Source organism: Oncorhynchus tshawytscha, linkage group LG12 (genome assembly GCF_018296145.1).
Source record: "Oncorhynchus tshawytscha isolate Ot180627B linkage group LG12, Otsh_v2.0, whole genome shotgun sequence".
NCBI lineage: Eukaryota > Metazoa > Chordata > Actinopteri > Salmoniformes > Salmonidae > Oncorhynchus > Oncorhynchus tshawytscha.
In genome coordinates, this window is record NC_056440.1 from 7559658 (window position 1) to 7583750 (window position 24093).

General features: G+C 38.4%; 1 protein-coding gene across 2 annotated transcripts; it reads right to left on the minus strand.

Moving 5' to 3' along the window:
* Positions 1–1382: 1382 nt before the first annotated feature.
* Positions 1383–16797, minus strand: LOC112238897 (annexin A3-like). 2 transcript variants are annotated; one of them, XM_024407429.2, is made up of 13 exons: positions 16700–16796; positions 15052–15099; positions 12920–13007; positions 12622–12719; positions 12110–12223; positions 11922–12012; positions 11686–11765; positions 11527–11583; positions 10064–10157; positions 9891–9986; positions 3291–3349; positions 3002–3124; positions 1383–1463 (listed from the first exon to the last, which is right to left on the minus strand). In XM_024407429.2, exons 2-13 carry the CDS (start codon positions 15064–15066, stop codon positions 1404–1406), a joined length of 975 nt encoding a protein of 324 aa, XP_024263197.2. In that variant the 5' UTR covers positions 15067–15099; positions 16700–16796; the 3' UTR covers positions 1383–1403. The 2 variants fall into 2 exon arrangements, with proteins under 2 accessions (XP_024263197.2, XP_042187198.1); XM_042331264.1 differs by lacking the exon at positions 9891–9986 and having other exon boundaries at positions 16700–16797.
* Positions 16798–24093: the final 7296 nt, after the last annotated feature.

Below are 24093 nucleotides of genomic sequence, written 5' to 3' on the forward strand. Positions count from 1 at the left end.
GCTATCAGACTTCCCCATGGCTATCAGACGTGTGGCTATCAGACTTCCCCATGGCTATCAGACTTCCCCGTGGCTATCAGACTTCCCCATGGCTATCAGACTTCCCTGTGGCTATCAGACTTCCCAGTGGCTATCAAACTTCCCCATGGCTATCAGACTTCCCCATGGCTATCAGACTTCCCCATGGCTATCAGATGTGTGGCTATCAGACTTGTGGCTATCAGACTAGAGAGATAAAAACAGAACAGAACTGCCGTCACTCAAAATCAAACACAGCACTGATTTACAATGATTCCCTACTACCAACAGCTAATCTAAAATATGAATTTAAAAGTCTATAAGATGAGTAGATTTGGTAGGAAGAGAGTAGGGTCATGTTCATTAGGGCATTGCAACAGAAAATGACAATGAGTGTTTCTTATTGGTCCATCTAGTCCCTCCCTTTTTCAGTATATATATTCAGATCAGGTGGCTAATGAACACGATCCAGTACTGTATATTGAAATGGTAGACAGAGAGGAAGGTAGCTCAGTAAAAGTGATGGTAGTAGCAGTAGTAGTAGTAGTAGTAGTAGTAGTAGTAGTAGTAGTAGTAGTAGTAGTAGTAGTAGTAGTAGTGGTAGTAGTAGTAGTAGTAGTAGTAGTAGTAGTAGTAGTAGTAGTAGTAGTAGTAGTAGTGGTAGTAGTAGTAGTAGTAGTAGTAGTAGTAGTAGTAGTGGTAGTAGTGGTAGTAGTAGTAGTAGTGGTAGTAGTAGTAGTAGTAGTGGTAGTAGTAGTAGTAGTGGTAGTAGTAGCAGTGGCAGTGGCAGTAGTAGTAGCAGTAGTAGTAGTAGTAATAGTAGTAGTAGTGGCAGTAGTAGTGGTAGTAGTAGTAGTGGTAGTGGTAGTAGTAGTAGTAGTGGTAGTAGTAGTAGTGGTAGTGGTAGTAGTAGTGGTAGTAGTAGTAGTAGTAGTAATAGTAGTAGTAGTGGTAGTAGTAGTAATAGTAGTAGTAGTAATAGTAGTAGTTGTAATAGTAGTAGTGGTAGTAGTAGTGGGTAGTAGTAGTAGTAGTAATATTAGTGGGTAGTAGTAGTAGTAGTATTAGTAATATTAGTGGGTAATAGTAGTAGAATTAGTAGTAGTAGTAGTAGCAGTAGTAGTATTAGTAATATTAGTGGGTAATAATAGTAGAATTAGTAGTAGTAGTAGTAGCAGTAGTAGTATTAGTAATATTAGTGGGTAATAGTAGTAGAATTAGTAGTAGTAGTAGTAGCAGTAGTAGTATTAGTAATATTAGTGGGTAATAGTAGTAGAATTAGTAGTAGTAGTAGTAGCAGTAGTAGCACCAGTATGATACACAGGCATCTTCTGGCTGCAGTGTTGTGTTACTGTCTTAGTCGTCCCCTCCATAGTGTTACATTGTTAATCGTCCCCTCCACAGATCTTCTTGAGACAGTCCCCATAGAAGTCAGATGTATCCGACTACAGACAGAAGAACACAACACAACCGTTCTATCACACACCAGTGAGGACAAGCACACAAAACCTAAATAGTTCATGTGTAGTGGGAATACATTGTAATCTATGACAGGAAAAGGTGTGTACACATTTTTACATGAACATTATAGACATTTAGCCAATGCTCTTATCCAGAGCGACTTACAATTAGTGTAATCATTCATCTTAAAGGGATACTTTAGGATTTTGGCAATGGGGCCCTTTTATCTACTTCCCCAAAGTCAGATGAACTCGTGGGATACCATTTGTATGTCTCTGTGTCCAGTATGAAGGAAGATAGATGTATTGTCACGAGCCAATGCTAACTAGCGTTAGCGCAATGACTGGGAGTCTATGGGTATCTGCTAGCAGGGCTTCATTGTCAAAATCCCAAAGTATCCCTTTAAGACAGCTAGGTGAGACAACAACATATCACAGTTGTAGCATGTAGATTTTTGATCTGTATTGCAGTTGACCATTAAAACCACAATCAGTATAGACACCCTTTAATTTAATAGAGTACAATGCCTGTCTATAGGTGAGCATGTCAGGACATTGTTTGTTGTTTGTTTATTTCACCTTTATTTAACTGGGCAAGTCAGTTAAGAAACAAATTATTATTTACAATGACGGCCTACACCGGCCAAACCCGGACGACTCTGGGCCAATTGTGCGCCGCATTATGGGACTCCAAATCACGGCCGGTTGTGATACAGCCTGGATTTGAACCGAGGTGTCTGTATTGACGCCTCAAGCACTGAGATGCAATGGGCCTCACGGGAGAAATACTGTAGATACTTAAAAGGTAGCAGAGTTGAGGACAAGCTCAATTTAAATTTGAACTCCAACCATGGTACCAATAAGTTATCTCATGGCCTTTTCACAGTCTCGTGCCAGGCCAATCCGTGCCAACCTGTGCGGCCTTGGGGATTTCCTTTTTAGTTTGTCCTTTTTTAGAACGCTTCCAGGATCTATGGTGGATGCGTAACCAGGACAGCTCAGTACAGTTTGGTTTGCCTTGACTTGGTTTGGCTCAGTAGTGTGAAAAGACCTTGTCTCTATCTGGCTTAGGGTAGGGGTTAGGATGAGGGTGAGGGTGAGGGTGAGTTAGGGGTTAGGGTGAGGATTACGGTAAGGGTTAGGGTTAGGGTGAATGTGAGGGTTAGGGTGAGGGTTAGGGTGAGGTTGAGGGTTAGGGTGAGGGCTAGTGTGAGGGTTAGGGTGAGGTTGAGGGTTAGGGTGAGGTTGAGGGTTAGGGTGAGGGCTAGCGTGGGGGTGAGGGTGAGGGTTAGGGTGAGGGTTAGGGTTAGGGTGAGGTTGAGGGTTAGGGTGAGGGCTAGCATGAGGGTTAGAGGGAGGGTTAGGGTGAGGGCTATCATGGGGGTTAGGGTGAGGATGAGGGTGAGGGCTAGCGTGGGGGTTAGAGGGAGGGTTAGGGTGAGGGCTATCGTGGGGGTTAGGGTGAGGTTGAGGGTGAGGGCTAGCGTGGGGGTGAGGGTGAGGGTTAGGGGGTGTAGTCTTACCTCGATGGCAGAGTGCAGAGAATAGCTATAAAGCTTCTTGAACTCTGCTCTGATGTCCAGCATGTCTATCTCTGACCGGCTGACCATGATACGGTTCAGGGTACACTCATCCGTTCCTCCGCCCTGAGACCATATTAAAAATAAAGTAAATAACATTTAAATGTAAGATTCTGACAGTGACATAAACACTGAAACTCTACCATGGAATTATCACCATTTCCTAACTTACAGTGACTATCACACAACAATATGCCCATTGTATTTAACATAAAAAATATACTGTCTGTACCTTCATGCCTTGATGCAGGCGTTCAGCTAGGTATGCTGGGACATTCTTCACACATTTCACTAGAGGAGAGAAGCAGCATGGTGGTGGTTATATATGGGTTAGGGTTAGGGTTAAATATGGATTAGGGTTAAGGTTATATATGGGTTAGGGTTAGGGTTAAATATGGATTAGGGTTAAGGTTATATATGGGTTAGGGTTAGGGTTAAATATGGGTTAGGGTTATATATGGGTTAGGGCTAGGGTTATATATGGGCTATATATGGGGTTACTGGTGGTGGTTATATATGGGCTATATATGAATTAGGGTTATATATGGGTTAAGTTTAGGGTTATATATGGGTTAGGGTTAAATATGGGTTACATATGGGTTAGGGTTATATATTGGTTAGGGTTATAAATGGGTTAAGGTTATAAATGGGTTAGGGTTATATATGGGTTATGGTTAGGGTTATATATGGGTTAGGGTTTTATATGGGTTAGGGTTATACATCCATAAAGTATCACCAGAATTGTTTAAAATAAAATGTGTACACTCAATCAAAAATAGTTTCTGAACCAACCATAAATGTTCTCACTAGAGGTACATATGGGTTAGGGTTAGGGTTATTTAAGGGTTATGTTAGGGTTATATATGGGTAAGGCGTATATATGGGTAAGGGTAATATATGGGTTAGGGTTATATATGGGTTAGGGTTATATATATGTTAGGGTTATATATGGGTAAGGGTTATATATGGGTTAGGGTTATTTAAGGCTTATGTTAGGGTTATATATGGGTTAGGGTTATATATGGGTTAGGGTTATATATGGGCAAGGGTTATATATGGGTTAGGGTTATATATGGGTTAGGGTTATATATATGGGTTATATATGGGTTAGGGTTATATATGGGTTAGGATTATATATGGGTTAGGGTTATATATGGGTTAGGGTTATATATGGGTTAGGGTTATATATGGGCAAGGGTTATATATGGGTTAGGGTTATTTATATGTTAGGGTTATATATGGGTAAGGGTTATATATGGGTTAGGGTTATATATGGGTTAGGGTTATATATGGGTTAGGGTCATATATATGTAAGGGTTATATATGGGTTAGGATTATGTATGGGTTAGGGGTATATATGGGTTAGGGTTATATATGGGTTAGGGTTACTGGTGGTGGTTATTTGGGATGATGAAAGTAGTAGTCCAATTTATGAAAATAGTCCTTGTAATGTTTTTGCTTAACTTTAAAACATGATCAGTACAAGCATGGCACAAGAACTGTTATAGGCCTATTTCTATTTTGCCCTGTTTATCAAAACTTGTCAATAATCAACAGACGGGCTTTCTTGATGTCTATAGCATTCTCTCTGGTATGCAATCGGGTTTCCGCTCAGGTTATGGATGTGTCACTGCAACCTTAAAGGTCTTCAATGATTTCACCATTGCCCTTGATTCAAAGCAATGTTGTGCTGCTATTTTTATAGACATGGCCAAATCTTTTAATACAGTATACTATTCTATTCTTGAGGTCCCGGCTAAGGAGTATTGGTGTCTCTGAGGGGTCTTTCGCCTGGTTTGCTAACTACCTCTCTCAAAGAGTGCAGTGTATAAAATCAGGAAATCTGTTATCTCAGCCACTGTCTGTCACCAAGGGAGTACCCCAAGGCTCAATGCTGGGCCCCACACTCTTCTCAATTTACATCAGCAATGTTGCTCAGGCAGTAGGAAGCTCTCTCATCCATTTATATGCAGATGATACAGTCTTATACTCAGCTGGACCCTACCTGGATTTTGTGTTAAATGCTCTACAACAAAGCCTTCTAGTGTCCAACAAGCTTTCTCTGTCCTTAACCTTGTTCTGAACACCTCCAAAACAAAGGTCATGTGGTTTGGTAAGAAGAATGCCCTTCTCCCCACAGGTGTGGTCACTACCTCTGAGGGTTTAGAGCTTAAGGTAGTCACCTCATACAAGTACTTAGGAGTATGGCTAGATGGTAAACTGTCCTTCTCTCAGCACATATCAAAGCTGCAGGCTAAAGTTAAATCTAGACTTGGTTACCTCTATTGTAATCACTCCTCTTTCATCCCAGCTGCCAAACTAACCCTGATTCAGATGACCATCCTACAAATGCTAAATTATGTAGACATCATTTATAGATCGGCAGGTAAGGGTGCTCTCGAGCGGCTAGATGTTCTTTAGCATTCGGCCATCAGATTTGCCACCAATGCTCCTTATAGGACACAACACTGCACTCTATACTCCTCTGTAAACTGGTCATGTGTTGCTGCCATGCTGTGTTGTCATGTGTTGCTGTCTTGCTATGTTGTTGTCTCGGGTCTCTCTTCATGTAGTGTTATGTTGTCTCTCTTGTCGTGATGTGTGTTTTGTCCTATTTTTATATATATACATATTTTTGATCCCCTGTCCCCCGTCCCCGCAGTAGGCCTTATGCCTTTTGGTAGGCCGTCATTGTAAATAAGAATTTGTTCTTAACTGACTTGCCCAGTTAAATAAAGGTAAAATGAACCAATTAAAGTTAATTAGTTAAATAAAAGTTAAACAAAAGAAAAAAATGAATAAAAGAAAACACATAATAATACAGCTGTGTTGGGGCAGTAGTTTACCAATGGCCCCCAGTAGAATACAGCTGTGTTGGGGCAGTAGTTTACCAATGGCCCCCAGTACAATACAGCTGTGTTGGGGCAGTAGTTTACCAATGGCCCCCAGTAGAATACAGCTGTGATTGAGCAGTAGTTTATCAATGGCCCCCAGTAGAATACAGCTGTGATTGAGCAGTAGTTTATCAATGGCCCCCAGTAGAATACAGCTGTGATTGAGCAGTAGTTTACCAATGGCCCCCAGTAGAATACAGCTGTGATTGAGCAGTAGTTTACCAATGGAATACCCCTGTAGAATACAGCTGTGATTGAGCAGTAGTTTATCAATGGCCCCCAGTAGAATACAGCTGTGATTGAGCAGTAGTTTATCAATGGCCCCCAGTAGAATACAGCTGTGATTGAGCAGTAGTTTACCAATGGCCCCCAGTAGAATACAGCTGTGATTGAGCAGTAGTTTACCAATGGCCCCCAGTAGAATACAGCTGTGTTTGGGCAGTAGTTTATCAATGGCCCCCAGTAGAATACAGCTGTGATTGGGCAGTAGTTTACCAATGGCCCCCAGTAGAATACAGCTGTGATTGAGCAGTAGTTTATCAATGGCCCCCAGTAGAATACAGCTGTGATTGAGCAGTAGTTTATCAATGGCCCCCAGTAGAATACAGCTGTGATTGAGCAGTAGTTTATCAATGGCCCCCAGTAGAATACAGCTGTGATTGAGCAGTAGTTTATCAATGGCCCCCAGTAGAATACAGCTGTGATTGAGCAGTAGTTTATCAATGGCCCCCAGTAGAATACAGCTGTGATTGAGCAGTAGTTTATCAATGGCCCCCAGTAGAATACAGCTGTGATTGAGCAGTAGTTTATCAATGGCCCCCAGTAGAATACAGCTGTGATTGAGCAGTAGTTTATCAATGGCCCCCAGTAGAATACAGCTGTGATTGAGCAGTAGTTTACCAATGGCCCCCAGTAGAATACAGCTGTGATTGAGCAGTAGTTTACCAATGGCCCCCAGTAGAATACAGCTGTGATTGAGCAGTAGTTTATCAATGGCCCCCTGTAGAATACAGCTGTGATTGAGCAGTAGTTTATCAATGGCCCCCAGTAGAATACAGCTGTGATTGAGCAGTAGTTTATCAATGGCCCCCAGTAGAATACAGCTGTGATTGAGCAGTAGTTTACCAATGGCCCCCAGTACAATACAGCTGTGATTGAGCAGTAGTTTACCAATGGCCCCCAGTAGAATACAGCTGTGTTGGGCAGTAGTTTACCAATGGCCCCCAGTAGAATACAGCTGTGTTGGGGCAGTAGTTTATCAATGGCCCCCAGTACAATACAGCTGTGATTGAGCAGTAGTTTATCAATGGCCCCCAGTAGAATACAGCTGTGATTGAGCAGTAGTTTATCAATGGCCCCCAGTAGAATACAGCTGTGATTGAGCAGTAGTTTATCAATGGCCCCCTGTAGAATACAGCTGTGATTGAGCAGTAGTTTATCAATGGCCCCCAGTAGAATACAGCTGTGTTGGGGCAGTAGTTTACCAATGGCCCCCAGTAGAATACAGCTGTGATTGAGCAGTAGTTTACCAATGGCCCCCAGTAGAATACAGCTGTGATTGAGCAGTAGTTTACCAATGGCCCCCAGTAGAATACAGCTGTGATTGGGGCAGTAGTTTACCAATGGCCCCCAGTAGAATACAGCTGTGTTGGGGCAGTAGTTTATCAATGGCCCCCAGTACAATACAGCTGTGATTGAGCAGTAGTTTACCAATGGCCCCTGTAGAATACAGCTGTGATTGAGCAGTAGTTTACCAAGAATACAGCTGTGATTGAGCAGTAGTTTACCAATGGCCCCCAGTAGAATACAGCTGTGTTGGGGCAGTAGGGCAGTAGTTTACCAATGGCCCCCAGTAGAATACAGCTGTGATTGAGCAGTAGTTTATCAATGGCCCCCAGTAGAATACAGCTGTGATTGAGCAGTAGTTTATCAATGGCCCCCTGTAGAATACAGCTGTGATTGAGCAGTAGTTTATCAATGGCCCCCAGTAGAATACAGCTGTGTTGGGGCAGTAGTTTACCAATGGCCCCCAGTAGAATACAGCTGTGTTGGGGCAGTAGTTTACCAATGGCCCCCAGTAGAATACAGCTGTGTTGGGCAGTAGTTTACCAATGGCCCCCAGTAGAATACAGCTGTGATACAGCTGTGATTGAGCAGTAGTTTACCAATGGCCCCCAGTAGAATACAGCTGTGTTGGGGCAGTAGTTTACCAATGGCCCCCAGTACAATACAGCTGTGATTGAGCAGTAGTTTACCAATGGCCCCCTGTAGAATACAGCTGTGTTAGGAATACAGCAGTAGTTTACCAATGGCCCCCAGTAGAATACAGCTGTGATTGAGCAGTAGTTTACCAATGGCCCCCAGTAGAATACAGCTGTGATTGAGCAGTAGTTTATCAATGGCCCCCCCCCAGTAGAGTAGAATACAGCTGTGATTGAGCAGTAGTTTATCAATGGCCCCCAGTAGAATACAGCTGTGATTGAGCAGTAGTTTATCAATGGCCCCCAGTAGAATACAGCTGTGATTGAGCAGTAGTTTACCAATGGCCCCCAGTAGAATACAGCTGTGTTGGGCAGTAGTTTACCAATGGCCCCCAGTAGAATACAGCTGTGTTTGGGCAGTAGTTTACCAATGGCCCCCAGTACAATACAGCTGTGATTGAGCAGTAGTTTATCAATGGCCCCCAGTAGAATACAGCTGTGATTGAGCAGTAGTTTATCAATGGCCCCCAGTAGAATACAGCTGTGTTGGGGCAGTAGTTTACCAATGGCCCCCAGTAGAATACAGCTGTGATTGAGCAGTAGTTTATCAATGGCCCCCAGTAGAATACAGCTGTGATTGAGCAGTAGTTTATCAATGGCCCCCAGTAGAATACAGCTGTGATTGAGCAGTAGTTTATCAATGGCCCCCAGTAGAATACAGCTGTGATTGAGCAGTAGTTTACCAATGGCCCCCAGTAGAATACAGCTGTGATTGAGCAGTAGTTTACCAATGGCCCCCAGTAGAATACAGCTGTGTTGGGGCAGAACCAATGGCCCCCAGTAGAATACAGCTGTGATTGAGCAGTAGTTTACCAATGGCCCCCAGTAGAATACAGCTGTGTTGGGGCAGTAGTTTACCAATGGCCCCCAGTAGAATACAGCTGTGATTGAGCAGTAGTTTATCAATGGCCCCCAGTAGAATACAGCTGTGATTGAGCAGTAGTTTATCAATGGCCCCCAGTAGAATACAGCTGTGTTGGGGCAGTAGTTTACCAATGGCCCCCAGTAGAATACAGCTGTGATTGAGCAGTAGTTTATCAATGGCCCCCAGTAGAATACAGCTGTGATTGAGCAGTAGTTTATCAATGGCCCCCAGTAGAATACAGCTGTGATTGAGCAGTAGTTTATCAATGGCCCCCAGTAGAATACAGCTGTGTTGGGGCAGTAGTTTACCAATGGCCCCCAGTAGAATACAGCTGTGATTGAGCAGTAGTTTATCAATGGCCCCCAGTAGAATACAGCTGTGATTGAGCAGTAGTTTACCAATGGCCCCCAGTAGAATACAGCTGTGATTGAGCAGTAGTTTACCAATGGCCCCTAGCAGAATACAGTTGTGATTGAGCAGTAGTTTACCAATGGCCCCCAGTAGAATACAGCTGTGATTGAGCAGTAGTTTACCAATGGCCCCCAGTAGAATACAGCTGTGATTGAGCAGTAGTTTACCAAGTAGAATACAGTTGTGATTGAGGGGCGGCAGGGTAGCCTAGTGGTTAGAGCGTTGGACTAGTGACCGAAAGGTTGCAAGTTCGAATCCCCGAGCCGACAAGGTACAAATCTGTTGTTCTGCCCCCTGAACGAGGCAGTTAACCCCACTGTTCCTAGACCATCATTGAAAATAAGAATGTGTTCTTAACTGACCTGCCTAGTTAAATGAAGGTTAAAAAAAATCAAAAATACCAATGGCCACCAGTAGCTCCTCTAGATCCCCAGACATCTCTCCCTCAATGCTCTCCTGCAGACTCTTCCCACTGATGGTCTTGTATTCCACCAGAGCTACACAAAAACATGACATCACAGGTCAGACATAAGATAACAACAACAATGTTGTGCATTAGGTCAGATATCTTTACTTTGTCTGAGTTGAGGTATGCTTCTCTGACACAGGATGTCGATGAACTTGGACTCGTCTGTCCCCCACTTCTTCTCCCCCGCGTTGTAAAGAGTCTGACGGAGGGAACAAAGAAATATTTATTTTAGATGTGTTTCACAGAGATGGAAATGGTGTTATACATGTCATTATAAATGGTATTATAAATGTTATTATACATGTCATTATAAATGGTATTATAAATGTTATTATACATGTCATTATACATGTCATTTATAAATGTCATTATAAATGTTATTATACATGTCATTATAAATGGTATTATAAATGTTATTATACATGTCATTATAAATGTCATTATAAATGGTATTATAAATGTTATTATACATGTCATTATAAATGGTATTATAAATGTTATTATACATGTCATTATAAATGGTATTATAAATGTTATTATACATGTCATTATAAATGGTATTATAAATGTTATTATACATGTCATTATAAATGGTATTATAAATGTTATTATACATGTCATTATAAATGGTATTATACATGTCATTATAAATGGTGTTATAAATGTTATTATAAATGGTATTATACATGTCATTATAAATGGTGTTATAAATGTCATTATAAATGGTATTATACATGTTATTATACATGTCATTATAAATGGTATTATAAATGTTATTATACATGTCATTATAAATGGTATTATACATGTCATTATAAATGGTGTTATAAATGTTATTATACATGTCATTATAAATGGTATTATACATGTCATTATAAATGGTGTTATAAATGTAATTATAAATGGTATTATACATGTCATTATAAATGGTGTTATAAATGTAATTATAAATGGTATTATACATGTCATTATAAATGGTGTTATAAATGTAATTATAAATGGTATTATACATGTCATTATAAATGGTGTTATAAATGTAATTATAAATGGTATTATACATGTCATTATAAATGGTATTATAAATGTAATTATAAATGGTATTATAAATGTAATTATAAATGTAATTATAAATGGTATTATAAATGTAATTATAAATGGTATTATAAATGTAATTATAAATGTAAATATAAATGGTATTATAAATGTAATTATAAATGGTATTATAAATGTAATTATAAATGGTATTATAAATGGTATTATAAATGTAATTATAAATGGTATTATACATGTTGTTTAAAATGTTATTATACCTGTCATTATAAATGGTATTATAAATGTTGTTTTATATGTTATTATACCTGTCATTATAAATGGTATTATAAATGTTGTTTTATATGTTATTATACATGTCATTATAAATGGTATTATAAATGTTGTTTTATATGTTATTATACATGTCATTATAAATGGTATTATTAATGTTATTATAAATGTTATTATAAATGTAGTTTTAAATGTCATTATACATAACTGTGTTATAACACCTGAGAAACATCAACTCACAGCACCTTAGCATCCTCCTTGGCCTTGGCTGCATCCACATGTGTGTTTTCATCCCGCTTGCCCTTAGTTTAAAGACAAACCATATTGAGAGATTTATAACAGGCCCATTTTTATAGACAACAACAGCAACTACAGATCCTACGTTTTGATTGGGCTCACAATACCTCGGCCAGAATGAGAATAGCTTTAGCAAATTCTCCAGAAGTCTCCTTCTTCAGGTCCAAGGTCAACTTCTTCTCAGTTTCTATGAAAGAAAATCTGTTGCAATGTAAACCTGTCTCCATGTCAACTATCAAATCATCTTAGCATCATCTGATGATGTCATCTCCGTCCAGGTACTGAATTGATTGGTTGAAACACACAACTGAGCCTAGCGATGATTACACTGATCAATTCTTACGTTTTAAATAGGCATCAGAAATCTCTTTTATTTGTTTGTTGGATCTTGTGGCGAAGATTTCTATCAAGACACTGTCTTTAGTCCCAACTCCCTGCAACACATTAGTCTGGTGTTAGTGTTGAGTACAAATGAAGTTAAATAAAGAAATTATTTGTTTAGGGAGGCAAGAAAAACGTGAAAAACGTCACCTTCATGGCCTTGGTGACTTCCTGGCAGTCATAGATGACAGGGGGCGTGACCAGCGCGACCAGCAGGTCCTCAAAGTGACCATAGTTGTCCCCTTCTAAGTCCTCCACCAAAGTCTACAGGAAGACAGGTAGACAAGTGATCACACACACAGAGAAAGAGAGAGAGAGAAAGAAAGAGAGAGAAATAGAGAAATAGAGAGAGAGAGAGAGAAATAGAGAGAGAGAGAAAATATATATATATATATATATATATAGAGAGAGAGAGAGAGAGAGAGAGAGACATACAGAGCGAGAGACAGAGAGAGGGAGAAATAGAGAGAGAAATAGAGAGAGAGAGAGAGAGAAAGAGAGAGAGAGAAATAGAGAGAGAGAGAGAGAAATAGAGAGAGAGAGAAAGGGAGAGAGAAATAGAGAGAGAGAGAGAAATAGAGAGAGAACAAGAGAGAGAATGAGAGAGAGAGCGAGAGAGAGAGAGAGAGTTGTAACCCTGGTAGAAAGAGTTGAGTTCTTACCTTGCCAGGGGCTTCTTCTTGGTAAGCTTTACAGATGAGCTGACGTTGACCACTACTCCTCTGAGTTAGAACATCTATTAAGGTCTTCTCGTTTGTACCTGCAGACAAATCCAACAAGGCTGGTTGGCTATACAATAGAACCGATCTACACCGCAACGAATTAGGGAGAATTTAGAAGTCCTAAAACAGGCCAGTATTTGAGAGATCTAAAACAGGCCAGTATTTTAATCCAGGTCTGTTCTAGAAGGGACCAGTATTTGAACCCAGGTCTATTCTAGAAGGGGCCAGTATTCTTTACCTAGTCCCTTCATGGCCTTTCTGAGAGCCACAGCGTCATCCTTTGCGTTGAAATCTGCCTTGGGCTTGATGCTCCCTCTCTCCCCGGTCTGCACACAAAATAAACCAGTTTATATTCAAATTTCACAAATGAAAACAATGTCACATTCGACTTCTATCAACGTGAGAACTGGTAAACGCTGCATTAGGTTGGGGAGTCCATGAGACCTTCCAGGTCATTCAATAGTCCAGAGATACAGACACACAGACCGTGAGTCACAGGTTTGTGCTATTGTTCGCTTCAGGTGTTTTATGCCTATTACCGGCTGTATCACCGCCTGGTATGGCAACTGCACCGCCCTCAACCGTAAGGCTCTCCAGAGGGTAGTGAGGTCTGCACAACGCATCACCGGGGGCAAACTACCTGCCCTCCAGGACACCTACACCACCCGATGCTACAGGAAGGCCATAAAGATCATCAAGGACATCAACCACCCGAGCCATTGCCTGTTCACCCCGCTGTCATCCAGAAGGCGAGGTCAGTACAGGTGCATCAAAGCTGGGACCGAGAGACTGAAAAACAGCTTCTATCTCAAGGCCATCAGACTGTTAAACAGCCACCACTAACATTGAGTGGCTGCTGCCAACACACTGTCAATGACACTGACTCAACTCCAGCCACTTTAATAATGGGAATTGATGGGAAATGATGTAAATATATCACTAGCCACTTTAAACAATGCTACCTTATATAATGTTACTTACCCTACATTATTCATCTCATATGCATACGTAGATACTGTACTCTATATCATCGACTGCATCCTTATGTAATACATGTATCACTAGCCACTTTAACTATGCCACTTGGTTTACATACTCATCTCATATGTATATACGGTACTCGATATCATCTACTGTATCTTGCCTATGCTGCTCTGTACCATCACTCATTCATATATCCTTATGTACATATTCTTTATCCCCTTAAACTGTGTATAAGACAGTAGTTTTTTGGAATTGTTAGTTAGATTACTTGTTCGTTATTACTGCATTGTCGGAACTAGAAGCACAAGCATTTCGCTACACTCGCATTAACATCTGCTAACCATGTGTATGTGACAAATAAAATGTGATTTGATTTGATTTGATTTGATTAAAACTGAGGTGGCCTATCCCTCGACTACTATCTATTTGTACATTGTAAATATACACATGAATGTTGAAAACATTAGGATCCCCTTTCTAATGTTAGAGTTGCACCCCTTTTTTGCCCTCAGAACAGCCTCAGTGTCAAAATAACTTCCACAGGGATACTGGCCCATGTCGACTCCAATGCTCAACAGTTGTGTCAAGTTGGCTGGATATCCTTTGGGTGGTGGACTGTTCTTCATAAACACAGGAAACTGTTGCGCGTGGAAAAACTCAGCAGTGTTGCAGTTTTTTGACACACTCAGTCCTGTGGGTCTGGCACCTACTTCCCAGTTCAAAGGCACTTCAATATTTTGTCTTGCCCTTTCACCCTCTGAATGTCAACACACCCTCTGAATGGCAACACACCCACTGAATGGCAACACACCCTCTGAATGGCAACACACCCTCTGAATGGCAACACACCCTCTGAATGTCAACACACCCTCTGAATGGCAACACACCCTCTGAATGTCAACACACCCTCTGAATGTCAACACACCCTCTGAATGGCAACACACCCTCTGAATGGCAACACACCCTCTGAATGGCAACACACCCTCTGAATGGCAACACACCCTCTGAATGGCAACACACCCTCGGAATGTCAACACACCCTCTGAATGGCAACACACCCTCTGAATGGCAACACATACACAATACAAGTCTCAATTGTCTCAAGGCTTAAAAAAAACGTTTAACCTTTAACCTGTCTGCGCACCTTCATCTACACTGATTGAAGTGGATTGAACAAGTGACATCAATAAGGGATCATATCTTTCACCTGGATTCACCTGGTCAGTCTATGTCATTGAAAGAGCAGGTGTTCCTAATGTTTTGTCCACTCAGTGTAGAATATTTTTAGTTTTATGCTTCAAAGTTATCTTAAAAGTTATCCGAAAAGGTAATTCATATGAATTGCCTATTTTATTATCAGCTCATGCATCATACTAGTGATCTTACCCATGAAGTTGCCATTTCAATGGTGATGTGGACCAGTGACGTCTGTATCTGGTGAGATAAAGACATTGGTATGAAATAGGCCACTTCTCTTACCATATTACAGTTAAAAAGTGATAGAGCACAGTAGTCTAAAACACCAAAAGTTAACGGGAAAAGAAATACAATAGAATAGAATACAATACAATAGAATACAATAGAATAAAATAAAATACAATAGAATACAATAGAATACAATACAATACAATAGAATACAATAGAATAAAATAAAATACAATAAAATACAATAGAATACAATAGAATACAATAGAATACAATACAATACAATAGAATACAATAAAATACAATAGAATATAATAAAATACAATAGAATACAATAGAATATAATAAAATACAATAGAATACAATAAAATACAATAGAATACAATACAATACAATAGAATACAATAAAATACAATAGAATATAATAAAATACAATAAAATACAATAGAATACAATAGAATACAATAGAATACAATACAATACAATAGAATACAATAAAATACAATCGAATATAATAAAATACAATCAAATACAATAGAATACAATAGAATACAATAGAATACAATACAATACAATAGAATACAATAAAATACAATAAAATACAATAGAATACAATAGAATACAATAGAATACAATAAAATACAATAGAATACAATAGAATACAATAAAATACAATAGAATACAATAGAATACAATAAAATACAATACAATACAATAGAATACAATAGAATACAATAGAATACAATAGAATACAATAAAATACAATAAAATACAATAGAATACAATAGAATACAATAAAATACAATAGAATACAATAGAATACAATAAAATACAATAGAATACAATAGAATACAATAAAATACAATACAATACAATAGAATACAATAGAATACAATACAATACAATATAATACAATAGAATACAATAAAATACAATAGAATACAATAGAATACAATAGAATACAATAGAATAAAATAGAATACAATAGAATAGAATACAATACAATAGAATACAATAAAATACAATAGAATACAATAGAATACAATAAAATACAATAGAATACAATAGAATACAATAAAATACAATAGAATACAATAAAATACAATAGAATAAAATAGAATACAATAAAATACAATAGAATAAAATAAAATACAATAGAATACAATAAAATACAATAGAATACAATAAAATACAATAGAATAAAATAGAATACAATAAAATACAATAGAATAAAATAAAATACAATAAAATACAATAGAATACAATAGAATACAATAAAATACAATAGAATACAATAAAATACAATAGAATAAAATAGAATACAATAAAATACAATAGAATACAATAAAATACAATAGAATTCAATAAAATACAAATAGAATCAATTTGAATTCGTCAGAGCAATGTCAAAAAGAACCGGAGATCAAAAACTGTATTCAGCAGTTGGGTCGATCTCAGCATAAAGTACAGGCAAGATCAATCGCATTACATTTTCATAGAACAACGAGGAAAATCACTTCTAATGAACGTCAACATACAGCATTCGTCTACGTCCTATTCGTAAGACCAAAGAACCTCGCAAAAATAAATGTATTCCAGTGATTCTTACCTGACGTTTAGCTACCACTCAACACAATAGTCAACAGCAGAAATCTTCCACAGAGTACCACACCTTTACCTGAGCGGAGGTGTAGCCTCCCGGTGCTTCCCATTGAGGAAATGATGTCATCCCCCATGGAGAACAAAAGATGACCTTTTGAACAGGCCCACGTTTGATACATTCCATAGATTACAGCTCTTCTCTATCAAGTATGACTCTGCTGATTCACTTTGGATTGAAACCTCAAAATGCTGATTTAAAATGTTGAATAGTATTGGTACCATGTCAGAAGTGCAATTCTAGAACACTGTTAGCCTGTATATTAGTCGAGAACACTGTTACCCTGTATATTAGTCTAGAACACTGTTAGCCTGTATATTAGTCTAGAACACTGTTACCCTGTATATTAGTCTAGAACACTGTTAGCCTGTATATTAATCTAGAACACTGTTACCCTGTATAGTAGTCTAGAACACTGTTACCCTGTATATTAGTCTAGAACACTGTTACCCTGTATATTAGTCTAGAACACTGTTAGCCTGTATATTAGTCTAGAACACTGTTACCCTGTATATTAGTCTAGAACACTGTTACCCTGTATATTAGTCTAGAACACTGTTACCCTGTATATTAATCTAGAACACTGTTACCCTGTATATTAGTCTAGAACACTGTTACCCTGTATATTAGTCTAGAACACTGTTAGCCTGTATATTAATCTAGAACACTGTTACCCTGTATATTAGTCTAGAACACTGTTACCCTGTATATTAGTCTAGAACACTGTTACCCTGTATATTAATCTAGAACACTGTTACCCTGTATATTAATCTAGAACACTGTTACCCTGTATATGAATATAGAACTTTGTTACCCTGTATATTAATCTAGAACACTGTTACCCTGTATATTAGTCTAGAACACTGTTACCCTGTATATTAATCTAGAACACTGTTACCCTGTATATTAATCTAGAACACTGTTAGCCTGTTTATTAATCTAGAACTCTGTTACCCTGTATATTAATCTAGAACACTGTTACCCTGTATATTAGTCTAGAACACTGTTACCCTGTATATTAATCTAGAACACTGTTACCCTGTATATTAATCTAGAACAGTTAGCCTGTTTATTAATCTAGAACACTGTTACCCTGTATATTAGTCTAGAACACTGTTACCCTGTATATTAATCTAGAACACTGTTACCCTGTATATTAATCTAGAACACTGTTACCCTGTATATTAATCTAGAACACTGTTAGCCTGTATATTCATCTAGAACACTGTTACCCTGTATATTAGTCTAGAACACTGTTAGCCTGTATATTAGTCTAGAACACTGTTACCCTGTATATTAGTCTAGAACACTGTTACCCTGTATATTAATCTAGATCACTGTTACCCTGTATATTAATCTAGATCACTGTTAGCCTGTATAGTCATCTAGAACACTGTTACCCTGTATATTAGTCTAGAACACTGTTAGCCTGTATATTAGTCTAGAACACTGTTACCCTGTATATTAGTCTAGAACACTGTTACCCTGTATATTAATCTAGAACACTGTTAGCCTGTATATTAATCTAGAACACTGTTACCCTGTATATTAATCTAGAACAGTTAGCCTGTTTATTAATCTAGAACACTGTTACCCTGTATATTAATCTAGAACACTGTTACCCTGTATATTAGTCTAGAACACTGTTACCCTGTATATTAATCTAGAACACTGTTACCCTGTATATTAATCTAGAACACTGTTACCATGTATATGAATATAGAACTCTGTTACCCTGTATATTAATCTATAACACTGTTACCCTGTATATTAGTCTAGAACACTGTTACCCTGTATATTAATCTAGAACACTGTTACCCTGTATATTAGTCTAGAACACTGTTACCCTGTATATTAGTCTAGAACTCTGTTACCCTGTATATTAATCTAGAACACTGTTACCCTGTATATTAATCTAGAACACTGTTACCCTGTATATTAGTCTAGAACACTGTTACCCTGTATATTAGTCTAGAACACTGTTAGCCTGTTTATTAATCTAGAACACTGTTACCCTGTATATTAGTATAGAACACTGTTACCCTGTATATTAATCTAGAACACTGTTACCCTGTATATTAATCTAGAACAGTTAGCCTGTTTATTAATCTAGAACACTGTTACCCTGTATATTAGTCTAGAACACTGTTACCCTGTATATTAATCTAGAACACTGTTAGCCTGTATATTAATCTAGAACACTGTTACCCTGTATATTAATCTAGAACACTGTTAGCCTGTATATTCATCTAGAACACTGTTACCCTGTATATTAGTCTAGAACACTGTTAGCCTGTATATTAGTCTAGAACACTGTTACCCTGTATATTAGTCTAGAACACTGTTACCCTGTATATTAATCTAGATCACTGTTACCCTGTATATTAATCTAGATCACTGTTAGCCTGTATATTCATCTAGAACACTGTTACCCTGTATATTAGTCTAGAACACTGTTAGCCTGTATATTAGTCTAGAACACTGTTACCCTGTATATTAGTCTAGAACACTGTTACCCTGTATATTAATCTAGAACACTGTTACCCTGTATATTAATCTAGAACACTGTTACCCTGTATATTAATCTAGAACAGTTAGCCTGTTTATTAATCTAGAACACTGTTACCCTGTATATTCATCTAGAACACTGTTACCCTGTATATTAGTCTAGAACACTGTTAGCCTGTATATTAATCTAGAACACTGTTACCCTGTATATTAATCTAGAACACTGTTACCCTGTATATGAATATAGAACTTTGTTACCCTGTATATTAATCTAGAACACTGTTACCCTGTATATTAGTCTAGAACACTGTTACCCTGTATATTAATCTAGAACACTGTTACCCTGTATATTAATCTAGAACACTGTTAGCCTGTTTATTAATCTAGAACTCTGTTACCCTGTATATTAATCTAGAACACTGTTACCCTGTATATTAGTCTAGAACACTGTTACCCTGTATATTAATCTAGAACACTGTTACCCTGTATATTAATCTAGAACACTGTTAGCCTGTTTATTAATCTAGAACACTGTTACCCTGTATATTAGTCTAGAACACTGTTACCCTGTATATTAATCTAGAACACTGTTACCCTGTATATTAATCTAGAACAGTTAGCCTGTTTATTAATCTAGAACACTGTTACCCTGTATATTAGTCTAGAACACTGTTACCCTGTATATTAATCTAGAACACTGTTACCCTGTATATTAATCTAGAACAGTTAGCCTGTTTATTAATCTAGAACACTGTTACCCTGTATATTCATCTAGAACACTGTTACCCTGTATATTAGTCTAGAACACTGTTAGCCTGTATATTAGTCTAGAACACTGTTACCCTGTATATTAATCTAGAACACTGTTACCCTGTATATTAATCTAGAACACTGTTACCCTGTATATTAATCTAGAACACTGTTACCCTGTATATTAATCTAGAACACTGTTACCCTGTATATTAATCTAGAACACTGTTACCCTGTATATTAATCTAGAACACTGTTACCCTGTATATTAATCTAGAACACTGTTACCCTGTATATTAATCTAGAACACTGTTAGCCAATACCTGCTGGGCACAGATATCAGTTCAATGTCTAGTGTTGATTTCGAGTCATGTGAATTCAACATGAAATCAACTAAAAATGTCACCATTTCATTGGATTGAGGTTAAAATGGTGAAAAGAAAATACAGAATTCCTTTAACGTTGATGACTTTTCAAACCCAATCAGTTTTCCACGTTGATTCAACGTCATAGTGTCGATTTATTTTGGTTGAAATGACGGGACTGATAGTTTGTCATTACCATACAGCACTGACCACTAACTACTGGTTAAACTGACCACTAACTACTGGTTAAACTGATCACTAACTACTGGTTAAACTGATCACTAACTACTGGTTAAACTGACCACTAACTACTGGTTAAACTGACCACTAACTACTGGTTAAACTGACCACTAACTACTGGTTAAACTGACCACTAACTACTGGTTAAACTGATCACTAACTACTGGTTAAACTGACCACTAACTACTGGTTAAACTGACCACTAACTACTGGTTAAACTGATCACTAACTACTGGTTAAACTGACCACTAACTACTGGTTAAACTGAACACTAACTACTGGCCTCACAGAAACAACGCAGTTGGCAAGGCGTGTGTTTAACAGTTTTATTACTAAAAAGGCACCGAATACAGGCATCATATCCATAGCATTGGAATTAGTTCCATAAATGATAGCACCAAAAAACCTCCAACTTCCCACTGTTTTATTGATAGGCACACAGTTCTATGAAATATGAAATGAAAGAGTGAGGGAGAGAGAGAGAGAGAGAGAGAGAGAGAGAGAGAGAGAGAGAGAGAGAGGGAGAGGGAGAGAGAGGGGGGAGAGAGGGAGAGAGGGGGAGAGAGAGAGAGAGAGAGAGGGGGAGAGGGAGAGAGAGAGAGAGAGAGAGAGAGAGAGAGGGAGAGAGGGAGACGGGGAGACGGGGAGAGAGAGGAAGAGAGGGAGAGAGGGAGAGAAAGAGAGAGACAGATAGAGAGAGGGAGAGAGGTAGAGAGGGAGAGAGAGAGAGAGAGAGGGGAGAGAGGGAGGGAGAGGGAGAGAGGGAGAGAGAGAGAGAGAGAGAGATATTGACAAATCAATGCCACACAAAACTGTTTTCTGCAGAACATTCAGTGCTGTGGGATGATGTGCTGAAGTAGTCATCTGCCGTAATCAAACAATCAATGATTGGTTGTGTTATAACACTTACATACAACCACCACAAATGTTACACATAATTTTAACAGATGATTGGCCAAACATACAGTAATACATGATATGGGTAATAAATGATATGGGTAATAACATGATATGGGTATTAAATGATATGGGTCATAACATGATATGGGTATTAACATGATATGGGTATTAAATGATATGGGTCATAAATGATATGGGTAATACATGATATGGGTATTAATTAACATGATATGGGTCATAACATGATATGGGTAATACATGATATGGGTATTAACATGATATGGGTATTAAATGATATGGATCATAAATTATATGGGTAATAAATGATATGGGTATTAATTAACATGATATGGGTAATAACATGATATGGGTAATAAATGATATGGGTATTAACATGATATGGGTATTAACATGATATGGGTCATAAATGATATGGGTATTAATTAACATGATATGGGTATTAACATGATATGGGTCATAAATGATATGGGTAATAACATGATATGGGTCATAAATGATATGGGTATTAATTAACATGATATGGGTAATAACATGATATGGGTAATAAATGATATGGGTATTAACATGATATGGGTATTAACATGATATGGGTCATAAATGATATGGGTATTAATTAACATGATATGGGTATTAACATGATATGGGTCATAAATGATATGGGTAATAACATGATATGGGTCATAAATGATATGGGTATTAATTAACATGATATGGGTCATAACATGATATGGGTATTAAATGATATGGTCAAAACATGATATGGGTATTAAATGATATGGGTCATAACATGATATGGGTCATAACATGATATGGGTATTAACATGATATGGGTATTAAATGATATGGGTCATAACATGATATGGGTAATAAATGATATGGGTATTAATTAACATGATATGGGTCATAAATGATATGGGTCATAAATTATATGGGTAATAACATGATATGGGTCATAAATGATATGGGTAATAACATGATATGGGTAATAAATGATATGGGTAATAAATGATATGGGTAATAACATTATATGGGTATTAACATGATAATAATGCATACTGCAATATCAACAGTTAAATAATTATGTGAATGAACATAGGTAATGTCCCAAATGGTGCCCTATTGTCAAGTAGTGCACTACAAAGGGAATAGGATGCCATTTGAGACGTAACCATGGTGTTGTGGGATTGAACTTGTATGTACATCACAAATATATAACTGAGGCATTTTGGGGTGTTTTGGCACACAGAAGGCAAGGCATAAAATAAAACAGACACTTGTATAAAATATTACAATTTAACTGTAACATATTCAAATGATGAATTAGAAGAAATCAGTTCTGTTATAGTCATAATCACAAGGCTACATACAGCAGCATCCAACGGGACTGAGTGAGTAGGTAGGTGGGCACCAACGTAGCTATAGGCTATCTACTCTACAGCGGTCGTATTCTATTGTAGAATATCTATTCACTCGTTATCTATGTCAGATGAATATTACAATCATTCACTGATGGACTTCCATTTTTTACACTTTTGGTGAAAATACTTTGGACTATTTGTATGGATTTGTAAAAGCATGAGACAGTACTGCATGGAATGGCACTTGTAGAAAGGTGTTGAGCTTTTTTGTCTAAATAATATAATAACATAGCGGCTGCATTTACACAGGCAGCCAAATTCTGATCATTTTTCACTAATACTTTTTTTTTTTGACCAGCTCTGAAGAAAAAAAATGTGATGTGATTGGTCAAAAGATCAGAATTTTCCGCCTGCGTAAACGCAGCCAGTGTGCATCCAAGATTTAAAAAAACATATTCCCTAGTGGACTACTTTTGTCTAGGACCCATTGGTGCACCATAAAGTACAGATCAGTGTTTCCCAACTCCAGATGTCGAGTACTCCCAACAGCTCAATGAGTTGAATCAACTGAGTTTTTCTGGGGCTACAACAATAATGTGGGCTTTTGAGGTTACTGGAGGACTGGAGTTGGGCTTTTGGGGGTACTGGAGGACCAGAGTTGGGCTGTTGGGGGTACTGGAGGACTGGAGTTGGGCTGTTGGGGGTACTGGAGGACTGGAGTTGGGCTGTTGGGGGGTACTGGAGGACTGGAGTTGGGCTGTTGGGGGTAGGGAGGACTGGAGTTGGGCTGATTGGGCTGGGGGTACTGGAGGTCTGGAGTTGGGCTGTTGGGGGTACTGGAGGACTGGAGTAGGGCTGTTGGGGGTACTGGAGGACTGGAGTTGGGCTGTTGAGGGTACTGGAGGACTGGAGGGCTGTGGGGGGGCTGTTGGGGGTACTGGAGGACTGGAGTTGGGCTGTTGGGGGACTGGAGTAGGGCTGTTGGGGGGGTACTGGAGTAGGGCTGTTGGGGGGGGGACTGGAGGACTGGAGATGGGCTGTTGGGGGTACTGGGGACTGGAGGTCTGGAGACTTGGGCTGTTGGGGGTACTGGAGGACTGGAGTTGGGCTGTTGGGGGGGGGACTGGAGGACTGGAGTGAGTGGGGGAGGCTGTTACTGGAGGGCTGGGGTACTGGAGGACTGGAGTTGGGCTGTTGGGAG

Bases quoted from the DNA above. Each gene is read 5' to 3' on its own strand.
- LOC112238897 (XM_024407429.2), bottom strand. The intron at 12,720-12,919 runs GTAAAGAATACT...ATTTGTCTGCAG, and splicing joins AAAGGCCATGAAGGGACTAG to GTACAAACGAGAAGACCTTA. The intron at 1,464-3,001 runs GTAAGACTACAC...TTCTGTCTGTAG, and splicing joins CTCTGCACTCTGCCATCGAG to TCGGATACATCTGACTTCTA.